This window comes from Centropristis striata, chromosome 15, assembly GCF_030273125.1.
Source record: "Centropristis striata isolate RG_2023a ecotype Rhode Island chromosome 15, C.striata_1.0, whole genome shotgun sequence".
In the NCBI taxonomy this organism is placed as follows: domain Eukaryota; kingdom Metazoa; phylum Chordata; class Actinopteri; order Perciformes; family Serranidae; genus Centropristis; species Centropristis striata.
Window position 1 is genome coordinate 14932513 of NC_081531.1, and position 19508 is coordinate 14952020.

Genomic DNA, 19508 nt, shown 5'->3' on the forward strand with positions numbered 1-19508 from the left:
GATATCAATGTCTATGATTCATATTATACAAATAAAGGTGTAAATATCAGATACTGTATAAAAGGAAAAGGAGAAGAACAAATTGTAAGTGTAGTTTGCATCATGACTTCCTCTTTCTGGTGTTTTGAGCAGAGTTAAAAAAAAAAAACACCTTTAAAATGCCAGATAAGTGTTTATGCTCCTCCGTAATGAAGCAATACACTGGCACTAAACAAACCTTCAGGGAGTCGTTACTATATGTATCACCTTACCCGGGCAGTGGAAAATCAATATCAGTGAGACCAAAATGTCTGCACTACCCTGTTCATTGTTCTTTCCCCACATTGAGTATCGCTTCTCTTGAAACTGTGGATATTTCTGTGTTAATGTTGTGATATTTGGATGAAATCTCTTTTTTTTTTAGCATGATGTCTCTCATTTGGTTGATGGTGTTGTTCTCAGGTAAGATGCTTTTTTGGCTTAAGCAATAATTAGATAATTGCATTTTCCAAACAGCATGAAGTATTTATTTGTGAGCTAAAAAATAACTGCAGGGTTTTGTTGGGTTTTGTTGTTCTACTCTGTTAAAATGTCCAACAAGATGGAGCCAGTTATATTTAAAAAAAAATGTTGACAGTTCTATGACTCATTGACTACTTCACTAACATTAGGTCAGTGACCAATCACACAAATCCAGTTTTAGTAGTGTGATGGCCTGATATTAAAAACAAATGATCAAATTTCATGTCATAATGAATGTAACAGTAAATAAAATACACAGGTACTGTGCCCTCCTGGTCACAGGTTCTTATGCAGTAAAGCACCACAATCACCACAAAGTTGAATACTATAGGAGAACCCTTTTATTCTATACATGTTTATTTCCATTTCATATTGTATGTTTGTATATTGATATTATCCCATTATAACATCTATGTTTATGTTTATTATTATTATTATTATTATTATTATTATTATTATTATGTTATGTGTAACTTCTTTTAGGTCTAACAACGTTAAAATGTAATTAACTCAATACACCCTGCATTAACCATGAGTATGCGCTTGTATGCAGTTTTGCATTGTATGGAGGAAATGATGCATCCCTCAACCTTTTAGCAAGGCACAAAAGTGATTGTATCTACATGGTATCTTAGACATAGCTTCATGATATCAGTAATACAGTGCTGTAATACTTTGAGTCCTTTTTTGAGTGAACATCACTGTGGTATTATTTATTTGTGGTTTTTCGACAAATATATACCACATAAGCCTATAAACTCTAACAATAAAGCTAGAAAATGTCTACAAGCCTCGCCTCAACATTACAAGCCCAGTTAAGGACCTGATCTTGATTGTTTCAGTTTTTTGGCATAATAGGTACAGTATCCTCCAAAAAATTAGCAAACAATAAAATGACTACAAACCTATTGCAACACAGTGAATCAGGACCTCGGTCCCCAGGGCAGTTGCCCCACTGCTAATCCAGCTTTGCCTTTCAGTTCATTTGGCTGAATGTGTGCCAGAGAAGCCAAAGAGGTCCGCTTTGAACCAGCTGACCAGGACCCTCCTCAGGAAATATGACTGCGGAGTTCGACCTGTTCACAACTGGACCAGTACTACCACTATCTACATCGACCTCATACTGCAGTCTGTTCTTGATGTGGTATGTAAACATTGCTATGACCACTCTGCTGCTAAAATGTATTTTCTTACTCCACAGGTTAGAGTAGCCTTTATATAATAAAACAACAACAACAACAACAACAGTTAGACAAGTATCATTAATCCTTTCTAATTTTCACAGGATGGAAAGACCCAGAGCATAACTACAAGTATTTGGTATAGACAGGTAGGTGGCCTCTTATTTCACTCACTGTTTCCTTTTTATTGTTGCAAAGCTTCAGGAAACCAGGCATTATTCTCCTCCATAAAATCCACATCATAAAATGAAAATGGCTCCAATTATCTCCCTCCTCAGTGAGTGACTTGTGCTGTGAGCTTTAAAAACATATGCAGTACAGTGGGTTAGAATTCACCATGTACTGCAAGTCTTGTGAATTTACCAGCAATTCTCACCTCACAGTGGATGTAAATTATATAGTATTGTTAAATATTATGTACATTATTAGTGATACAGCAAGTAAAGCTATTTTGGGTTTTTTATTTGTTGTGTAAACAATTGATTTTCCTTTTAAATACATCGATTACATAATTTTACTGCAAACCTCCTGTTATTTTTAGATCTGGACAGATGAGTTCCTGGTTTGGGACCCAGCAGAGTTTGACGGTATCAATGAGATCTCACTGTCATCTGATGCCATCTGGATCCCTGATGTTATCGTTAGTGAATTGTAAGAAATTGACTGTGACAAAATTGTTTCGAAGGTCAGTAGTGTCCTTCGATACTACTGGGGTTTTAAAGCAAGATTTTGGATTGTGTTTTTCCTACTTTTGAGGTATTCTTTGACCTCCATTGATTTTAGTTATTTATAATAACTCACTTCCACAGACCTTGCCAAGTCCTAGTGTCCACCCTAAGCCCTAAGCACTGACTCCTTACATAACAGCAAATAAGATAAAGTGATAATTCATAGCACTTGGACCACCAAACAGCCACTATAGCCAGACTGGTCTCATAATCTGCCCTGTTGTCCACGTCTCACCTCTCCTGCATGTGTGTTCCCAGTGTGGACGAGGGAAAGTCCCTACCGATCCCCTATGTGTACGTCAACTCCTCTGGCTCAGTAAAGAACTATCGACCCATGCAGGTGGTGCTGGCCTGCAGCCTGGAGATGTACGCCTTTCCATTTGACAAGCAGAACTGCAGCCTTACATTCCGCAGCTGGCTTCACTCAGGTGTGTTTCTTGCTGTGATAGGGTAGTAGTCTTAAGTATTTTCTGGGGGCAAATGCCTAATCTTTGAGCCTCCCAAATCTTATAGGAGGTTGACCAAAAAAACAAACTCTTAACCCAAGTTCAAGCTTCTTTCTCCAGAGCTTTCAGCCATCTTTATCAGTGAATGCTTTGCTCAGTTTCACAATCAGGGGAGCACCAGTAGCATCCCAGTAAGACTCCCTTATGTGCCCGGCTTTAAAGAGATTTTGACAGAATTTTTAAGTCACAATAAATCAATACTCAAGCTCTCTGCTGGTTTCCCCTTGAGTCTAGACTCCCCCTCCCCATAGAAGAAGACTATGGCAGTGTATAATATCAGACTTGACAGCTTGAGGAAACTCTACATTAGTGAAACAACAATACAACTACCAGATGCAAGAGGCTGAATTAACACCAGAAACAGACACCATACCAAAACCCCTAATGGCACAGACAGAAAAGGGGTCAAAAGTCATTAATGTTGGCTGCAGAAAAATCAAGGAGGCCATTTTCATCTGACACCAAAGAACATTTTTGAGCAGAGATGGGTTTGATTAGGGCTGCAAATAATTATAATAAAATTATTGTAAATATTGATTTTTCTACTAATAACTTCCTGAACACCAACAGTCTGAATCCAAAAGATAAGCAATTTGTTTTAAAAAAGAAAGTTTTTGCTTTTAAAAAATTAGTGTAAGTGACCCACCACTTGCACTAATTTTGCACTGCTTATGGATGGATGGATGGATCTATCTATCTATAAGTATAATTGATTATCAAATTGGTTGCATATTATTTTCATGTTGATCAACTAATTGTTTCAATGTGGAAAAAGTTCATTACTTAGGTAACATGATGATAACTAAACCATCTCCACGATATCTGAGCAAACTTCCATTGATAGATGCTCTGCTCGGATGCTTGAGATTATTTTGTCACACAATCTTCATCAGTACAGTTTATCAATCAGCTGTGTCAATCATCTTGTTTGCATGTCCTTGGACAGTTCTTAGTGTAAAAATTGAAGTACCTGGATAATCTACAAACACACAATATCTGTGTGTGGCAAAAGTGATGAACATTATTAAGAAAGAAGCAGGTATTTAATAATACATTTACTTCTTTCTTTTTTTTTATCCTCTATTATCTCTCCCTCTTGCAGTGAAGGAAATAGACCTGGCGCTGTGGAGGAGTGCAGAGGCCATCGCTAATGATAAGAGGGAGTTTATGAATGACGGAGAATGGGAACTGTTGTCCATTCCTTCCAGCTACTGGCAAATCCACCAAGACAACACTGACTATGCCCACATCCAGTTCAATGTATGTGCCTAAATGTCTCAATCATTAATCAAAGTTTTTTTAAAGAGTAAAAAAAAAAGCCCTAATGTAATAGAAAATCATATTCACATATGTTATTTTAATAAAATCTTAATAATACTGGCATCCAGCAGTGTAGTATTCCAGAACAGTATGTGACAAGTGAGCCAGTAGCTGCACTGTGATGGCTGTGATTGCTTATCGATGGTGAGCTTTAAACTGTAGCCCCTCTGTGGGTTACTCCCCCACCTCCAGGCTGTGTGGTGGAATTGTAAAGTGTAAAGCAATTGGCCGCGACCTTCATGGATCGGGCTAGTGAGCTAATGCCAAATGATGAGACCGAGGCTGTTTCTGGCAAGTAAAGAGACAGATAGAGAGAGAGGCTGATAGACAGGGGAGGGTGAGCAACCATAATGAGACTGTCTCAGTGGCTGCCTGATCAATGGACTTCTTGTTAGTGGCGAGGAAAATGGCCCCATAGCCCATTGCAGGTGGAGAGCAGGGAGGGCTGCTATTTATTCAGCTCAAAGAGCGAAAGGCTTTTTGGTAATGGAGCATTTCATGGCTCACTGGGATATTGTTACACTGAGGCAGTTTTGTTGCTAAAGGTAGCTTTGTCATATGAAAAAGGGTTCGGATTGAAAATACTTTTGTTCATTTCAAGTTCTTGTAAGATGTTAATTTTAACTTAACCTGAGGAAGATCAATGAAGCAAAGGTGACAGCTATGTTGAAACCTGAACAAATAAAATCAAAAGCTATTTGCACTGCTAGACACCACTAAAGGGAATGTGTGGTTGAATAAATTACATTTTCTCTGATGATGTCCATCTGATCATAGCTCTCTGTCCTCATCTTTCATTCAGGTGTTGATCCGCCGGCGCCCCCTGCTGTATGTTGTGGGTCTCCTCATCCCCAGCATCTTTCTCATGCTGGTAGATGTTATCAGCTTCTACCTGCCTCTGAACAGCGGTACACGAATTGCCTTTAAGATCAGCATACTGCTGGGCTACACAGTCTTCAGAGTCAACCTAACAGATGAACTGCCCGCCACAGCAGTCAGAACTCCACTTATAGGTAGCACACGTTACGATTTTTGATTATTGTTTAGCAGATTTCAATATACTGTATATGAAGAATTCAATCTGAATCTCCACCCCGAGGCCTTAGGCCTAAACTTTCATCTCTTCATTTTAAGAATAAGTAAAAAGGATAAAAAGGTACTATTAGGACCACAGCATATCCTCTTTGCATGAAACAGAAACAGAGGTAAAACTATGGTGAACCACGACAGACAGATGAGGTATGTTGAGGGTTTTTTAAAAAAAGTTGATAATCAATTATGCCTTACTCTGGTTGTTGGCCATCATCTAGCATTTTTTTTTACAAGTAGACAGTTTTGGGAGCTCTTCGGTTCTCACTCCCTTCTCCATCCAGGTGTATTCTTCGCGGTGTGCATGGCCCTGCTGATGCTCAGCCTGATCAAGTCTATTCTGGTGGTAAAGCTGCTCCACCACAGTGAGAAGGAGGTCAGGCAAATGTCAGTGTCTGCCTGCCTGTTGGACAAGTACGGCTCAGCTGGTCACGGCTTCACAGAGAGCGCTTTAACCTCCATTAAGACCCTCGATCACATCAACCCGTCTGGAGGTAAGCTACAAGCTCAGAGACGGAGATTTTCTGAAAGTCCTGCTGGCAGGCGATACTACAGTGTATTCTTGCTTTATGCTTCACCAAATCAAAAGGTCTGTTTGCAAAAAACAGGTGTTCATTGGAGTCAAGAATAAAGAGAACACTTGGATAAAAGGAAGCCAAGGCACTTTTTGTCTGTGCTGGAAAGTTTAAACTCTAAAATTTCTTTTGCCTCATATCACTTCAGCTTATGGAAACTTTTCTTAACAAAAGCATTTGAGAGACTCTCTTAAGAAACAGTTGTGAAGTCTGCTCCTCAGACTTCTAGCCTTCAAGTGTTTTTCCTAACTTCAAAATACCATCTGAAAGCTTTCTATTAATGATGAAAGAGGAGGAAGAGCTGTTCTATGGCCAGCTGAGATCAAACAGCCTTTTTCAAAGTACCACAATACTGATGTCAGGAATATTAAACCCCTGTAATTGGTTTGGATTGTCATTTAGAGAAAATTCTATATTGTCTGTTCTAATTTTAAACCAGATTCCTTGATCTTCTCACAGATTATGATCTTGAGCTCTCACTGGAGGAGGATCTGCTGTCCCTGAATGAGATCCAGGATGCTCCATCTGGGCTGGAGTGGCTTCTCCAGGAGCTGGTTTCCCTCCGCCTGGCTTTATCCCAGCAGGACAGCGAGTCCTCGGCTCAAGCTGAATGGTTGGCCCTCTGCTCTAAGCTCGACTGCTTCCTGTTCCGCTTTTACCTGCTGGTTTTGGCTTCGTATGCCAGTACGCTGCTGATGCTCTGGGCCAGTTGGAGTGCCGCCTGACCACACGATCAGAGACTTAATGATATTTTCATACTTTTACGGAAAACCCTTCTTGCTCATGGTGTTTACCATATTTACAGTGATTTGGGATGCAGTGCTTTAGTCTACAGAATACAATTATAACTAGGACTGCAAGCAGTACTGAACGGGCCCTCGCAGTACACGCATGCCGGGGCATGCTGCCGTCGGGGTGTGTGCGTCACAGGGGCCAGTCTATACCACCCCTATGAATTTCATTGCCTTAAGTGTTATAGTGTGGCCACAGTACCAAATATGAAATTAGACTGCCACCACAGTGCCACCTAGGGGCTGATCAATAAAACCTTAAAGGGTTATCCTCAGGAGGGCATTGACAATAATTGTACCAAGCTTTGTATAATAATGCACAAACTATCCCTTTAATCCTCATACAGTTTCTGAAGGAGGACTCTTAACTGATATGTATAGCTTGGGTAGCTTTAGTTACTTTTCAGGTCAAGATTTAAAATGAAAAACATGATACATTTAAAATGATTACCCATTTTTATAAATTAAACCACTTAAAAGTTCATTAGGTAGTTAAAATGAGTGGAGTGGAGTCATTTCACAGTGTCGTATTAGTACTTTTACTGAAGTAAAGGATCTGAACACTTCTTCCACCACTGTCTTTTTTACTTCTTTACTTTTTTCTTAAATTTTTAAATTTTTAAATTTTTAAATTTTTAATTTTTAATTTTTTTAAATTTTTAAATTTTTAAATTAAAATTTTTTTTTTCAGCGTTTCTGCGCATGCGCGGCCTTTCCAGCTTCTGCGCATGCGCGGCCCTGCTGCGCTTCTGCGCGGCCTTTCTGGGTAATCATTTTAAATGTATCATGTTTTTCATTTTAAATCTTGACCTGAAAAGTAACTAAAGCTGTCAGCTAAATGTAGAGGAATAAAAAGTACAATATATGTCTCAAAATGTAGTGGAGTAGAAGTATAAAGTTACATAAAATGTACATAAAAGTACCTCAAAATTTTACTTTAAGTCCAGTACTTGAGTAAATGTACATAGTTACTTTCCACCATTGCTACCTGCCTCTTCTAACTTATACATATCAGTTAAGAGTCCTCCTTCAGACACTGTGTGAGGATTAAAGGGATAGTTTGTGCATTATTATACAAAGCTTGGTACAATTATTGTCAATGCCCTCCTGAGGATAACCCTTTGAGGTTTTATTGATCGGCCCCTAGGTGGCACTGTGGTGGCAGTCTAATTTCATATTTGGTACCGTGGCCACACTATAACACTTAAGGCAATGAAATTCATAGGGGTGGTATAGGCTGGCCCCTGTGACGCACACACCCCGACGGCAACCTCTCATTGAAAAATAAAAACTCAGTCAACCAAATAGTAAAGTGGTCTAGCAGACTGATTGGTGAGCCACAGCTCAACGTGGAGACCTTGTCCACAAAACAATTACAGCGCATTACTGGTTCAATTTTAAATGACAGTTCCCATCCAGTGAAAAATGCGATCATTTGGGAAGAAGAAAAAAAATAATAAAAAGAAAAAAATAAATAATCATTAAAAATACAATAGGGACCTCGCAGGTTGTTGCCTGCTCGGGCCCTAATAAATATACTTCATTAAGTAGTGATATATAATATCCTTTCCACATAAGTTAGTAATTAAACAGAAATAAAAAGGATGATCTTTGTATTATGTGCCAATGTTGTTAGCCAGTGGTTTTAAATTATTACAACTTATATCTTACTAATTTGAGTATTTTGTAAGTACTTCTGACTGTTTTATTTATTTTGCATTGTCATCAGGTCCCCAGAACGTAGATATTGATGATAACCAAAACAAATGATTGCCAAATCTAAACGGATAACTTCAAGTTGTCTGAAACTAGTATCTGTAAATAAATCTGTTTGCCTAAGCTCCAGATAATACACTGCCACTGTATAGCAACATTATAGTTTGAGCGAGACATTATTGTATCATGAATTCCCGACAGTAAAGATTTACTCAAAGATACTGTATAATAAAGCAGCTCTCGGGTGAAAATCCTTGGTGTCAGTGTGATGTTATTATATTGTATTCATACTTAAATCTCTATTCCACAGCCACAAAATAGATCAATACCCATTCAGAGCTCAGCTGCTGTGTCTCTATTCCCTGTTGGTTTCCTAATAGTCATGACTAGAATATCAAAAGTGCGTCACTGCGAACCTGCCGGTGGAAAGATCCATATTAATGCAATTTTCGCAGTATCTGCAAACCTCTTCCTCCAGTGGCTCTGGTTACATGATGTTATGTAACCAAGCTGAAGATAAGTGTTGAGACGGTGCTCTGTTACTGTCTGCATGAGGTAACCAATAGCTGTATGTTAAATTCAAGGCTTTGTGTTTTCACTTTGTCGTCATACAACGTCATCTCAAGATGACTGTATCTGTTCTTTTGAAATAACAGGGAAGCCTTTAGTCTGATTGTTGTGGCTGAGTTTTATAGCCATTTAGGACAGAATTGAACAGTAAATTGGCAATGATGACTGATGTTTCTTTTATGTGATTTTTCGGAATGAGTGATCATTCAGTCAGGCACAAACAATTCTTAAGAAAGCATGAAAAGGTGAAATAACTCTAGATAAAGAAGTTCAAATACTTATACTGTTGTAAGACCGGAAACCACTGCAATTACTCATATAAAATGCAAACTCTCCATTTCCGACACCTTCAAGATAAATTTGAGGGCCGACTGCAGACCGGATCCTATCCCCCAAGCTCATCTAATGCTGAATGGGTCCCAGCAGCCAGCTTTCATCTTGTGGAAAGCCTCCCCAGAAAAAAGGAGGCTGTTATAGCATATTAATGCTCATCGTGTTGGAAATACATGTTCAACTGTCACATATGAAGGAATGTTCAGATGTCTATACTTTTGGGCAGAAGTGGCCATAATGATTTATTTTTTTTGCTCATATGTGATTTAGATCTTTTTATTTTTATTTTTTACAACAATGTGAACAGCACAAATTACAGGTCTGATTTAGGCCACATTCATATGTGGTCCTAAATCCAATACAGGTCTGTTTTTTGCAATGCAAACCTAATCTTAACACTGGTATCGGACTTAACACAATTTTGACATTATTAATAGGTCTACATTTATCACAATTCCGCCAGAACTGAATATCCTGCTGCTGAGTCTTGTGGAGATGTGCTGACAGATGTAGTTGAAAGAGCCCCTGACACTCTGAATTAAAAAAAAGTCTGTCTAAGTGATGCAAATCATGTCACAATCCCACTACTCATTGCTTTGACTCTGCATCCACACACATCTCCGTAAAGAAGGAGCAGCCATTGCTCCACGGATAACATCCTTGTTATCATCCACACACCAACTGCTTGCTTCCACTGCACATCAACTTACAAACAAAAAACATAAACATTGTAATGAGTGTCCTACATGTTTGTTTTAATTTTCCAGTGTGCTGGATGTGAAGCAGCACACATATTTTTTCCTTATGTTTATGCGGGTCAGTTTGGGATCATGAACATCTTACTGGTCAAATTGGTCAAAAAGAAGAAATGTGAACGGGCAAACAAATAAAAAATCCACTCAGAGCAACAGATCTGAACTGAGCCCTAAAGCTTGCAATGGGAACGTAGCCTACTGTTGTAGGTTTTCATTGATAAAGGACATTAAAAGCTGAAACTCTGCTGTCAGCAAGTGAGTTGACACTCTTGCCTAACAGTCTCTTAATTGTGCTAAATCACTGTAACACAGTGGCCGGGTGTTGGCGCACTACTTAATTAAATGATTACTCAGACATGACATACGATCCGGTCACTAGCTTTTGTTTCTGCAGTGTTTCAGCTCCATTTGTCACAGAGAGCTGCTGCTTTATTGAACAAGGAGGAGTGGCGTCAGAGCAGATGGATACACCCTTATGAGCGGTGTGACACTAACAAGGTTTTGATGGTGGATGAGAGTGAAGTGATGGATATGGAGGATATGGGTGTAAGGCATCCTGAGGCCCTTCATCAGAGTGGCAGGCAGACTTCCACAGCAGGAGAAGAAAACACAGGTGAAGAGGCACCATGAGGCTCTCGTCAGCCTGGACAGCACTCATTTTCCTTCTTATTCAAGGAGCATCAAAAGCCTGCACAGGTACAGCATATTCTGTTTGACATACTACTACATGCTTTATATTGTTAACTATTATCTGACCTAAGGCTAAGACTATCGCTTCACTCTAAACTGGCTGCAAAATTTTAGTCATTAGGGCGATTACATTTTTTGAGGAAGGATTCGAAAGAAACAGTTATGACTGAAAAGAAATAACTTATTGGTCTGTGTAACATTGTCACAAGGACTGACTGCAAAATAACATATAAATGTTAAATTATTATTTGCATATTCTGGAAACATCTTTTGATTAATAGTCTACAAGACATAATCATTTTAGTCAATTTTGAGAACCTAGTTGTAACAAATATAGATAAAGCATTATAATATCACAGCTGAGGTGTTGTAAAAGTTTTTACAACAGCTAATTTTTTAATTTTTAAAGTTAAATGTATTTATTAAGCACATTTAAAAACAACCCATGTTGAGCAGTTAGGAGATTTCACAAATATTGACATAACATCAAAGCACACAGCTCATGGAGACAAATCAAGTTTTTCACATTAGTGAGACTCAAATTCTAGAGAGTAGAAGTATGTTTAGAGCCTGGACTTGGAAAAAGTATAGAGAGGGAGCAGATCTGACAGAGAGGGGGATGCTGTTCCACAGTCTAAGGGCTGCAACAGCGAAAGCATGGTCCTCCCTGAGGTTAAGTTTAGATCGCAGGAGAGCCAGGAGCCCAGGAGCCCAGGAGGAGTTCAGTGTGGTGAATTATTGGAGGGACCAAGGCAATTGGAATTAATGGAGTGTTATCCCTACCATTATACGGCTTAGGCCTTGTGCAGAAGATCAAAACTAATCAAATGACTTTTCCCAGGTCCAAAGGTTGCAGTTGATCCCCAGTGAACTTTGTCTTTTGGAGGCTTTTGGAGTGATGTTTATTTATTATCTGCTCTGGCTTTTCCAGCTTTTTGTACACAGATATGGAATTAATTATGTGGGAAAAAAATAAACAAATAGAATTTTTTTAAAAATAGAATAATCATTTCTATGGGGAGGGCTTGCAAATCTCCTGTCAAGTCTTCCAAAGACTTAGAGAAATCACGGTGTTGTTTTCACAAAAAATACACAATATGGCTTTAAAATATATATATATATAAATCTTTGTCAAAATTCAAAACCATTAATAATTGAATACAATTTACCCTAACATGTAAAGATAATACATTTCATTGCAAAGAAATGTATTAATATAATTAGATATATTGACGCTCCTACTGTACCATTTATTAAAGAGGCAGTGTTTAGGCCAGCTAGGAACTATCACAAAATGTATTTAATTTTAAAATGTATTATGATTTCATTTTACAATTGTTTCATGCATTTTACTTTTTTGAGGTTCCGTTTTAACTTAAACGTAATTCATTTGAAATGTCTAAAAATGTGTTTCTATCCATTTTAAGAGCTTAACCTTTTATTGGCAATTCCTTTAAACACTATTTACATCTGGAAAGCATTTTAATGAGACATATCTTATAAGACCAAAGAAGCTGTTTATAAAGATGAAAAAATGACACTTAAATATATGTAATAGTTTTGATTTACCTTTTAAAAAATGTACCTCGCCTGCTGGCAGTATATGAAACTGTATGTTGGACTTATTCATGTCATTATACATAAAAAGATTAATATTTTATACATTCTCAGTGAAGAAACTTGGCAGCAGCACAGGAAGATTTGCCAATGCAACATTAGTGCGACTATCTGAGTTTCTGAGTGCTGGGTACAAAAAGGGAGTGAGACCCGTGAAAGACTGGAGGACGTCCACTATAGTGGCCATAGACCTCATGGTTTACTCCATCCTCAGTGTGGTGAGTTTTTGTTTTATATGCCATATGTTTATCCGCATAATTATCTGAATTACATTAACAAACATGTGCAAACCTCAGTGAGGCCTTACAAGATAATATAGGAAGTAAAGCAACCACATTAATCATGTTAAATTGGGAGTCTAGTCTAGTTCTGGGCTCTATTGGACAATTGACGGATCGTTAACTCAGTCATGATACATGAACATAAATATTTTACACATGAAATGTTTCACTGACTAATAAAAGTTTGGTAAATTTAAATGTACATATTTTTTTGTAACTTTAAAACAGCAGCATCAGCAAGAACAAAGCCGGTAATCAGAGGGAAAACATTATTTACTGATTATTTTACAGTTCTAAAGCACAAGAAACACACCACCACTCAATCCTGCAGGAAAGTGTGTGAGGTGGCTCGCGTGAGAACAAGCTGCACACACTGTTATTGGCTGGGGGTTACTATCCCCACACGGGGCCCAGAAGCTCTTTGCTGACGCCCAAAAACGATCTGCACAGTGCAATATAAGAATAAAAGAGAAAATACAGGCAGAAGGCCTGTTCTCTGCAGAAACAGACGCCACAACACACTTGTTGATTGAGAGGGACTATTTTTATATTAGTATAAAAATGTTTTTTAAAAAGGGACTGTCGACATATTATACCTGAAAAATTAATTCAGTGAACATGTAAAATATGTAAATATTTTCTGTGAAAGAGATTCAATCTGAAAACAGATGTCTTCTTGTATTCTCTGCAGGATGAAAAGAACCAGGTTTTGACAACATATGTGTGGTACAGACAGGTAAGACAAATTCATTTCCGAAGTCCCAAAAAAATTTTTTAGCACTTTGTTAAGTGGTAATGTCTTCAAAATCAATTTCACTGCATAGCCCTATGTCTCAGCAGTATTTCTTTTTTCCTATGACAGCAATGATGTATGATGTTACACACATTGTGCAAAAGAAATAGATCTTATTATGATAATATTTATTAATTTAGCTTCTTCCTTTTTTCAATTTTCAATTTTAGGCGTGGACAGATGAATTCCTGGTGTGGAACCCAGAAGACTTTGATGAAGTCAAACAAGTTTCTATACCTACCGCTAATGTGTGGGTGCCTGACATCCTCATCAATGAGTTGTAAGAACTGCTGGTGCTGATACTATTATTTCTGCTACTTCTATTATTTTACCAGGGCTGGCTCCAGTCTGCTCCTTAACAAATTGTTGTCTCTAACCTGCAGTGTAGATGTGGGGAAGTCTCCAGACATACCCTATGTCTATGTGACACATGATGGACTGGTGCGCAACTACAAGCCCATCCAGGTGGTCACAGCCTGTACTCTGAATATCTACAACTTCCCATTTGATGTCCAGAAATGCAGCCTCACCTTTCAGAGCTGGCTGCATACCAGTAAGTCACTATTCACTTATTTCACACATCACCAGTACAAACTGGCTGGAATTTCCCAACATTATTAATTTCTTCTTAATGGTTCTTCAGAAGAAACCTTGACATCGGCATAGTCAGTAAACCTGAACAAGAATTCACTGATATTTTCAGCTCACCTACTAAAAATTTCTTTTAATCTAATTTCTAATATAATTTAAGCACTTGAGCAGACTTTACCTTTATATTTCTCATAAACTGTACAGTAAAACCATATGAATGGTTACAGTCAGGGTCGTACTGCATCATTGAGTTTAAACCTGCATTAAAGGAAGACCCACAGTTAACTTTGGTCCCATTTTCATAGTTTTGCACATAATTTCTGTCTGTGACAACAACATTATATTCACTAAGTTAATTGTAGAGACCTGGGAACTCAGCTCCATCACTAAAAACGTATGACAGGGCAAGAAACATGAGCAGTCAGACGACCAGACAAGTTTAACACAAACCCCCAGGTTAGCTGAAACAAAGCGAAGCGAAAACAAACAAGAACAGTAAAATGAATCCCTGAGCTGCCCATTATACTTGCTGTAGCTCTGTGAGCATTATGTATCATAACCGATAGAAAAGGTGGCGAAAACTACAACGAGAGCCAAGTTGTCATAAACCAAAATTCAATTTTAAGTCAGACTTGTCAGATTGCAAGGCCTAAAATGATAATAGTTTAAAAAAAGTTAATAAAACCCTTTACCAAAACAAATCTCCTAATTTAGGCCTGTCCATTTATCAGTGCATTTTCAGACGAGGTCTTCAACCGTTCTCATTAAGGCTTGAGTGGAACAACTGCCCTGTTCTGTGCATCCATGAACTCCCCCCTGCTGTGATATGTGCTTGATGAGCAGAGTGGAGGGTGAAAGGTAAACCTGTTGCCATGGCTGTTTCATGCTGCTCCTGACATTGTGTTCGATCTGTAGTTGATGACATCAACATCACCCTGATGCGAAGCCCGGAGGAGCTCAGGGAAGACAAGAGCGTCTTCATGAACCAAGGAGAGTGGGAGCTGCTCCATATACTGTCCAACTACAAGATCTTCAGTGTGGACAACGATGACTATTATGCTGAGATGAAGTTCCATGTAAGTATTTGAAATAAAGATTTTAAGATTTATGTTTTTGCATCGTTTAAGGAGTTATGTCTTGAAGTGACGTGACCTCTATGGGCTGTCTTTGACAAAAAAAAACTCTCTCAGTTGACAAATACTTAGACAATTTTGTTGAGTAATCTATACCTTGATTTAATCGACAGATCTGTAAAACTGAGCTTCTCCACAAAGACTCACAGAAAAGCAATCTTGTCCTAACCAGAGATGTGCTTATGATTTTCTTGAAATTAAGTCATTCAGCATGAGAAAAGCGTAAAAAATAACTTGTCACCTAAAGACATTTTAGACCAAATTGACAGATTAATCGACTTATCAACTAAGAGGGGGCAGGCCTAGTGACCTCAAGGCCAGATGGCTGTTATTGTTGACATCAATTATCTTCAGCTCCTTATTTTGAGGAAAAACTAATTTTTCATGAGACATTTCCGGTTGTTTATCATCTCTTCTGTAAATTGATCTAACGTTCATTACAAACCTTTTCAGAATGTACTTGTACATTTTTACACAAAACCAAAGGGAAACATTTTGAGGTGTTGTTATTTATAGGTTTATAAATAGAATAAATTGGGCTGTATGTGGCCCCTGAACTAAAAATGAGTTTGACAGCCCTGCCTTTGATTGAAACAATCTTAGCACTGCAAAGATAACACATTTCCACATCGAACATTTGAGTCTTATGGCAACATTATTTGGGATCAAAAACTATTCCACAACTTTGCCAAACATTAAGCAAGTGCAACAACACAAGACATGGCAAGGCAACTAATGTTGCCTACTTACTCATCCAACAGCAAGAAGTCAGGTTGTAGTCAGCAAGGTTCATACACTTTTTCAGTGGTCAAATTCAAGTACGTGTGATTATCTTCAGTCAGATTGCACAAGAAATACAGTAAGAATTTCAAGCATTTTCAAGGACTTTATCCAAAATCCAACCACTTTTCAAACCTTGAAAATATAACATTATTATTATTATTATTATTATTATTATTATTATTATTATTATTATTATTAATAATAATAATAATAATAACAATAACAATAACAATACTACTACTACTACTACTAATAATAATAATAAATAATAAATAATAAAAATAATAATAATAATAACAAGAACAATAATAAGGGTTTTACAGTGATTCTACTGACTTATGGTCCTCAGGTATAGGCATTCATTTGCATTTCTTGCAGTTTATACATTATTTCCATGTTTGTATGTTAAGTATGGAACTGGAGCTGGAAAACAATGCCCTGTTTGTCAAAATCAAATCATGTCACAATTATAGCCCTATTTTTCTGAATGAATTATTTTGTCACAGTAGAAATTTTGACTTAAAACCTTTATTTCACAGGTGGTGATCCGGCGGCGGCCATTGTTCTACACTGTGAACCTGCTGCTTCCCAGTATCTTCTTGATGGTGATGGACATTGTGGGTTTTTATCTGCCACCAGACAGTGGAGAGAGGGTTTCCTTCAAGATCACTTTACTGCTGGGCTATTCTGTCTTCCTCATCATTGTTTCTGACACTCTTCCTGCCACCGCCATAGGAACCCCGCTGATAGGTAACTGGGATCCATTACTGTTTATCAGCAGCTTGCATTCAGAACAGGATTTCTGGAAGTAGCTTCAGCTCTTGGTTTTGGAATATTTTACTTCACCTCTAAATTTATGTGGGAATAGAAAAACTGAAATGAGGATGGTAAACTATGTTAGTCAAGCATTCAGAGACAGACAGGTGAAAGCAAAACAAGTTATAAGAGTGCACTCAGACTAAGTTTGAGCACTAATTTCAGGATTTTGGAGGGCTGCAGAATATCCAAGCATGCACTGTGGGGAAAACAACTTCAACAAGTTACCTAAAATCATAGATCTATAACAGTACCATGCATGCTCAATTCACCTGATTGTTACAGGAAGCCCAGGCTACGGATATGCAAGATCACATCTCCAAAAGGAGCTTGCACTCAAACCTGCAGCCTACTGTGTGTGTAAGACACAGACCAAAGCATGACATTTAGATGTAAAAAGCATGATGCACTATCCTGCTGTTATATACTTTGAAAGAACTACAGCAGTGCCTGTTGGAGGTGTACTTGTTCGGAGCAGACCAATTACTTTAGCCCCCCAGAAGGGCTGCTTGCAGCATTTCTTGAGAACCGCTCATCCAATCAATTTTGCAATCGACTCTGCATTCCTTTGGGTCGTCAGCAATACACCCACCAAGTGTCAGGATGATTGAATGAACAGTTCTTGAATATGCTAAGGACAGTAAGTACACAAACGAACAGACAGAAAGACCTTTATACATCATACCTCATATTTATATATATATATAAAAAAATCTGAATTGGTCCATAGATGTTCTGCACCGAAAATTGGTGCCAATTGCTTAAAATTTGTAGGAGGGGTAGTGAAAAAGAATAGCATATAGCACAACATTGAAAGGACTGCTAACAACCTACTGGACCTCCTAGAAGGTGGAGTAGGCAACGGCAATGATGACCACTGATAAGGGGATCATCATCAATCTCACCATCATCGTTGTCTAATCTTACCTGTTCTATAGGTGTGTACTTCGTGGTTTGCATGGCCCTCCTGGTGATCAGCCTGACAGAAACCGTGCTGATTGTGCGTCTGGTCCATAAGCAGGACTTGCAGACCCCTGTGCCCCACTGGGTGAAGTACCTGATTCTGGAAAGAGCTCCAGTCCTCTTCTGCATCCACAAGAAGCACCGCCTCTGCTCCACACTGTCCTCCCAGGGCGTGGACCTAGAGCACTACAAGGACAACAGCTATGGGACTGGTAAGGTACAGGTGCAGGTAGTAGCCTACAACAGTGGTTTTCAGCCTTGTGTCATTAAGGAAAATGTCTATTCAGATTTTTAATGAAACTAGAGCAGCCAATTTCACTGATTCACCCTCTTTGTTTCCAATTCTAATGGCACTAGAAGGAAGCTCATTCTCTTCGCTTTAACCTTCAGATCAATGAAATACACATTTCCAGGTAAAATAAAGCTTATTCTTGTCCCATCCTGCAGCACAGTGTACCCATCACCACACCTGTGAGATAGGCCAAAGGCTCAGCCACCATGACAGAGAAGGCGGGCTGCTAGGACTGGGCCTGCCTCCCTCCAGGGACCCCACCCCGCCTGTCATGGACAACATCCTGCAGGAAGTGACAGCGATACGCCATTTTCTGGAAAAGAGAGACAGGTGCCGGGAAGTTGCCAAGGAGTGGCTGCAGGTCGGCTACGTCCTGGACGTGCTGCTCTTCAGAGTTTACTTGGTGTCTGTGGTGGCCTACAGCATCACACTGGGCACGCTGTGGTCAGTGTGGCAGGTTGCCTGAGTCCCACCCCTGTGCTGCTCAGAGGGTAGAGCACTGAATTCAAAAGGCCAGAGTTATTGGCTCGATGCCCCGTGTAGCTCAGTGGACACAGGCAGGCACTCGCATAGCAATGGAACTGGGAAAGGCTTCTGTAGTTGAGGCCGATATGTACAAAGGTTACCAACTGGGTTTGCCACTATATCCCTACAAATATTATTATTATTAATATCATCACCATTTTGGTTTGATCAGAGAGTTTTAAAGTTTCATGATGTGAGTGCAATCTCAGATGTTTTCGGGGCCAACCCAAGTGTTTTTGAGACGCCCATGCAGACATATAAATGCAAATATTATTCATCATTATGAAGAATTAAAAAGGATGACAGTAATGATAGCAAAATAAGATATTTTTGCTGGGAGCAAAGGGAACCACTTCAATTTGAACAAACAATATCTCGCTAAAACAAAAAAAGATAGGTACATTGAACTGGTTAAACGTAACAGTATCTGTTAAATACAGTGTCTTGTTCACATAAAGTGCAAATATTCATGTATTTACTTCAATTGGGTGTGGAAAAAAATCCGAATACTGGGTCACATAAGCATCTTGTTTCAGGAGCCCTAAAAAACATTTGCAGTTTGTTTAGTTTTTTTGTGTGGTTCTGTTTGGAAGAAAAAAAGTCTAAGAAGAAAAGGTTTTGCTTCAAATTTTAAAACAAATATTGAAAAGGGGACACCATATAATTAGTTCCTTTAAAAGCCTACATTGGTTAAAAAAAAAAAAAAAAAAAAATGAAGGGAAACCAGACAATTTGCTGTAATAAACGTTAAACCTGGAGATATTAGCATTAATGACATAGTTTAAGAATAACGTTTGACTTAGAAACAAGTAGGTGAACAGCAAGACATTTGTACAGTTTAATAATATGTTATTGCAGTGTAAAACATATATATAAATATTTGAATTATGTATTTAGATCAAACAATAACTAAAGAATTTGTGTTAATGTAATAAATGCATATGATGACCTGTTTTGCA

At 38.4% G+C, this 19508-nt stretch overlaps 2 protein-coding genes across 2 annotated transcripts; both read left to right on the forward strand.

Moving 5' to 3' along the window:
- The first annotated feature begins 407 nt into the window (after positions 1-407).
- On the forward strand, positions 408-6949 carry htr3b (5-hydroxytryptamine (serotonin) receptor 3B). Its single transcript, XM_059351967.1, has 9 exons — positions 408-441; positions 1482-1645; positions 1787-1831; positions 2224-2333; positions 2669-2838; positions 4019-4176; positions 5039-5249; positions 5610-5819; positions 6360-6949. The coding sequence occupies exons 1-9, from the start codon at positions 408-410 to the stop codon at positions 6623-6625; spliced, it is 1368 nt and encodes a 455-aa protein (XP_059207950.1). The 3' UTR covers positions 6626-6949.
- A 4463-nt stretch (positions 6950-11412) lies between these two features.
- htr3a (5-hydroxytryptamine (serotonin) receptor 3A) lies at positions 11413-18490 on the forward strand. The gene is made up of 9 exons (XM_059352138.1): positions 11413-11485; positions 12427-12590; positions 13345-13389; positions 13617-13726; positions 13830-13999; positions 14953-15113; positions 16493-16703; positions 17708-17944; positions 18180-18490. The coding sequence occupies exons 1-9, from the start codon at positions 11413-11415 to the stop codon at positions 18488-18490; spliced, it is 1482 nt and encodes a 493-aa protein (XP_059208121.1).
- The last annotated feature ends 1018 nt before the right edge of the window (positions 18491-19508 follow it).

What these genes read in the sequence shown, in the direction of transcription:
- htr3b (XM_059351967.1), top strand. Translation starts at nt 408, where the DNA reads ATGTCTCTCATTTGGTTGATGGTGTTGTTCTCAG. An exon ending in GTTGATGGTGTTGTTCTCAG is followed by an intron (nt 442 to 1,481) that starts GTAAGATGCTTT and finishes TTTGCCTTTCAG; the next exon opens with TTCATTTGGCTGAATGTGTG. An exon ending in CCGCAGCTGGCTTCACTCAG is followed by an intron (nt 2,839 to 4,018) that starts GTGTGTTTCTTG and finishes TCCCTCTTGCAG; the next exon opens with TGAAGGAAATAGACCTGGCG.
- htr3a (XM_059352138.1), top strand. Translation starts at nt 11,413, where the DNA reads ATGGTCCTCCCTGAGGTTAAGTTTAGATCGCAGGAGAGCCAGGAGCCC. An exon ending in CATATGTGTGGTACAGACAG is followed by an intron (nt 13,390 to 13,616) that starts GTAAGACAAATT and finishes TTTCAATTTTAG; the next exon opens with GCGTGGACAGATGAATTCCT. An exon ending in GACATCCTCATCAATGAGTT is followed by an intron (nt 13,727 to 13,829) that starts GTAAGAACTGCT and finishes TCTAACCTGCAG; the next exon opens with TGTAGATGTGGGGAAGTCTC.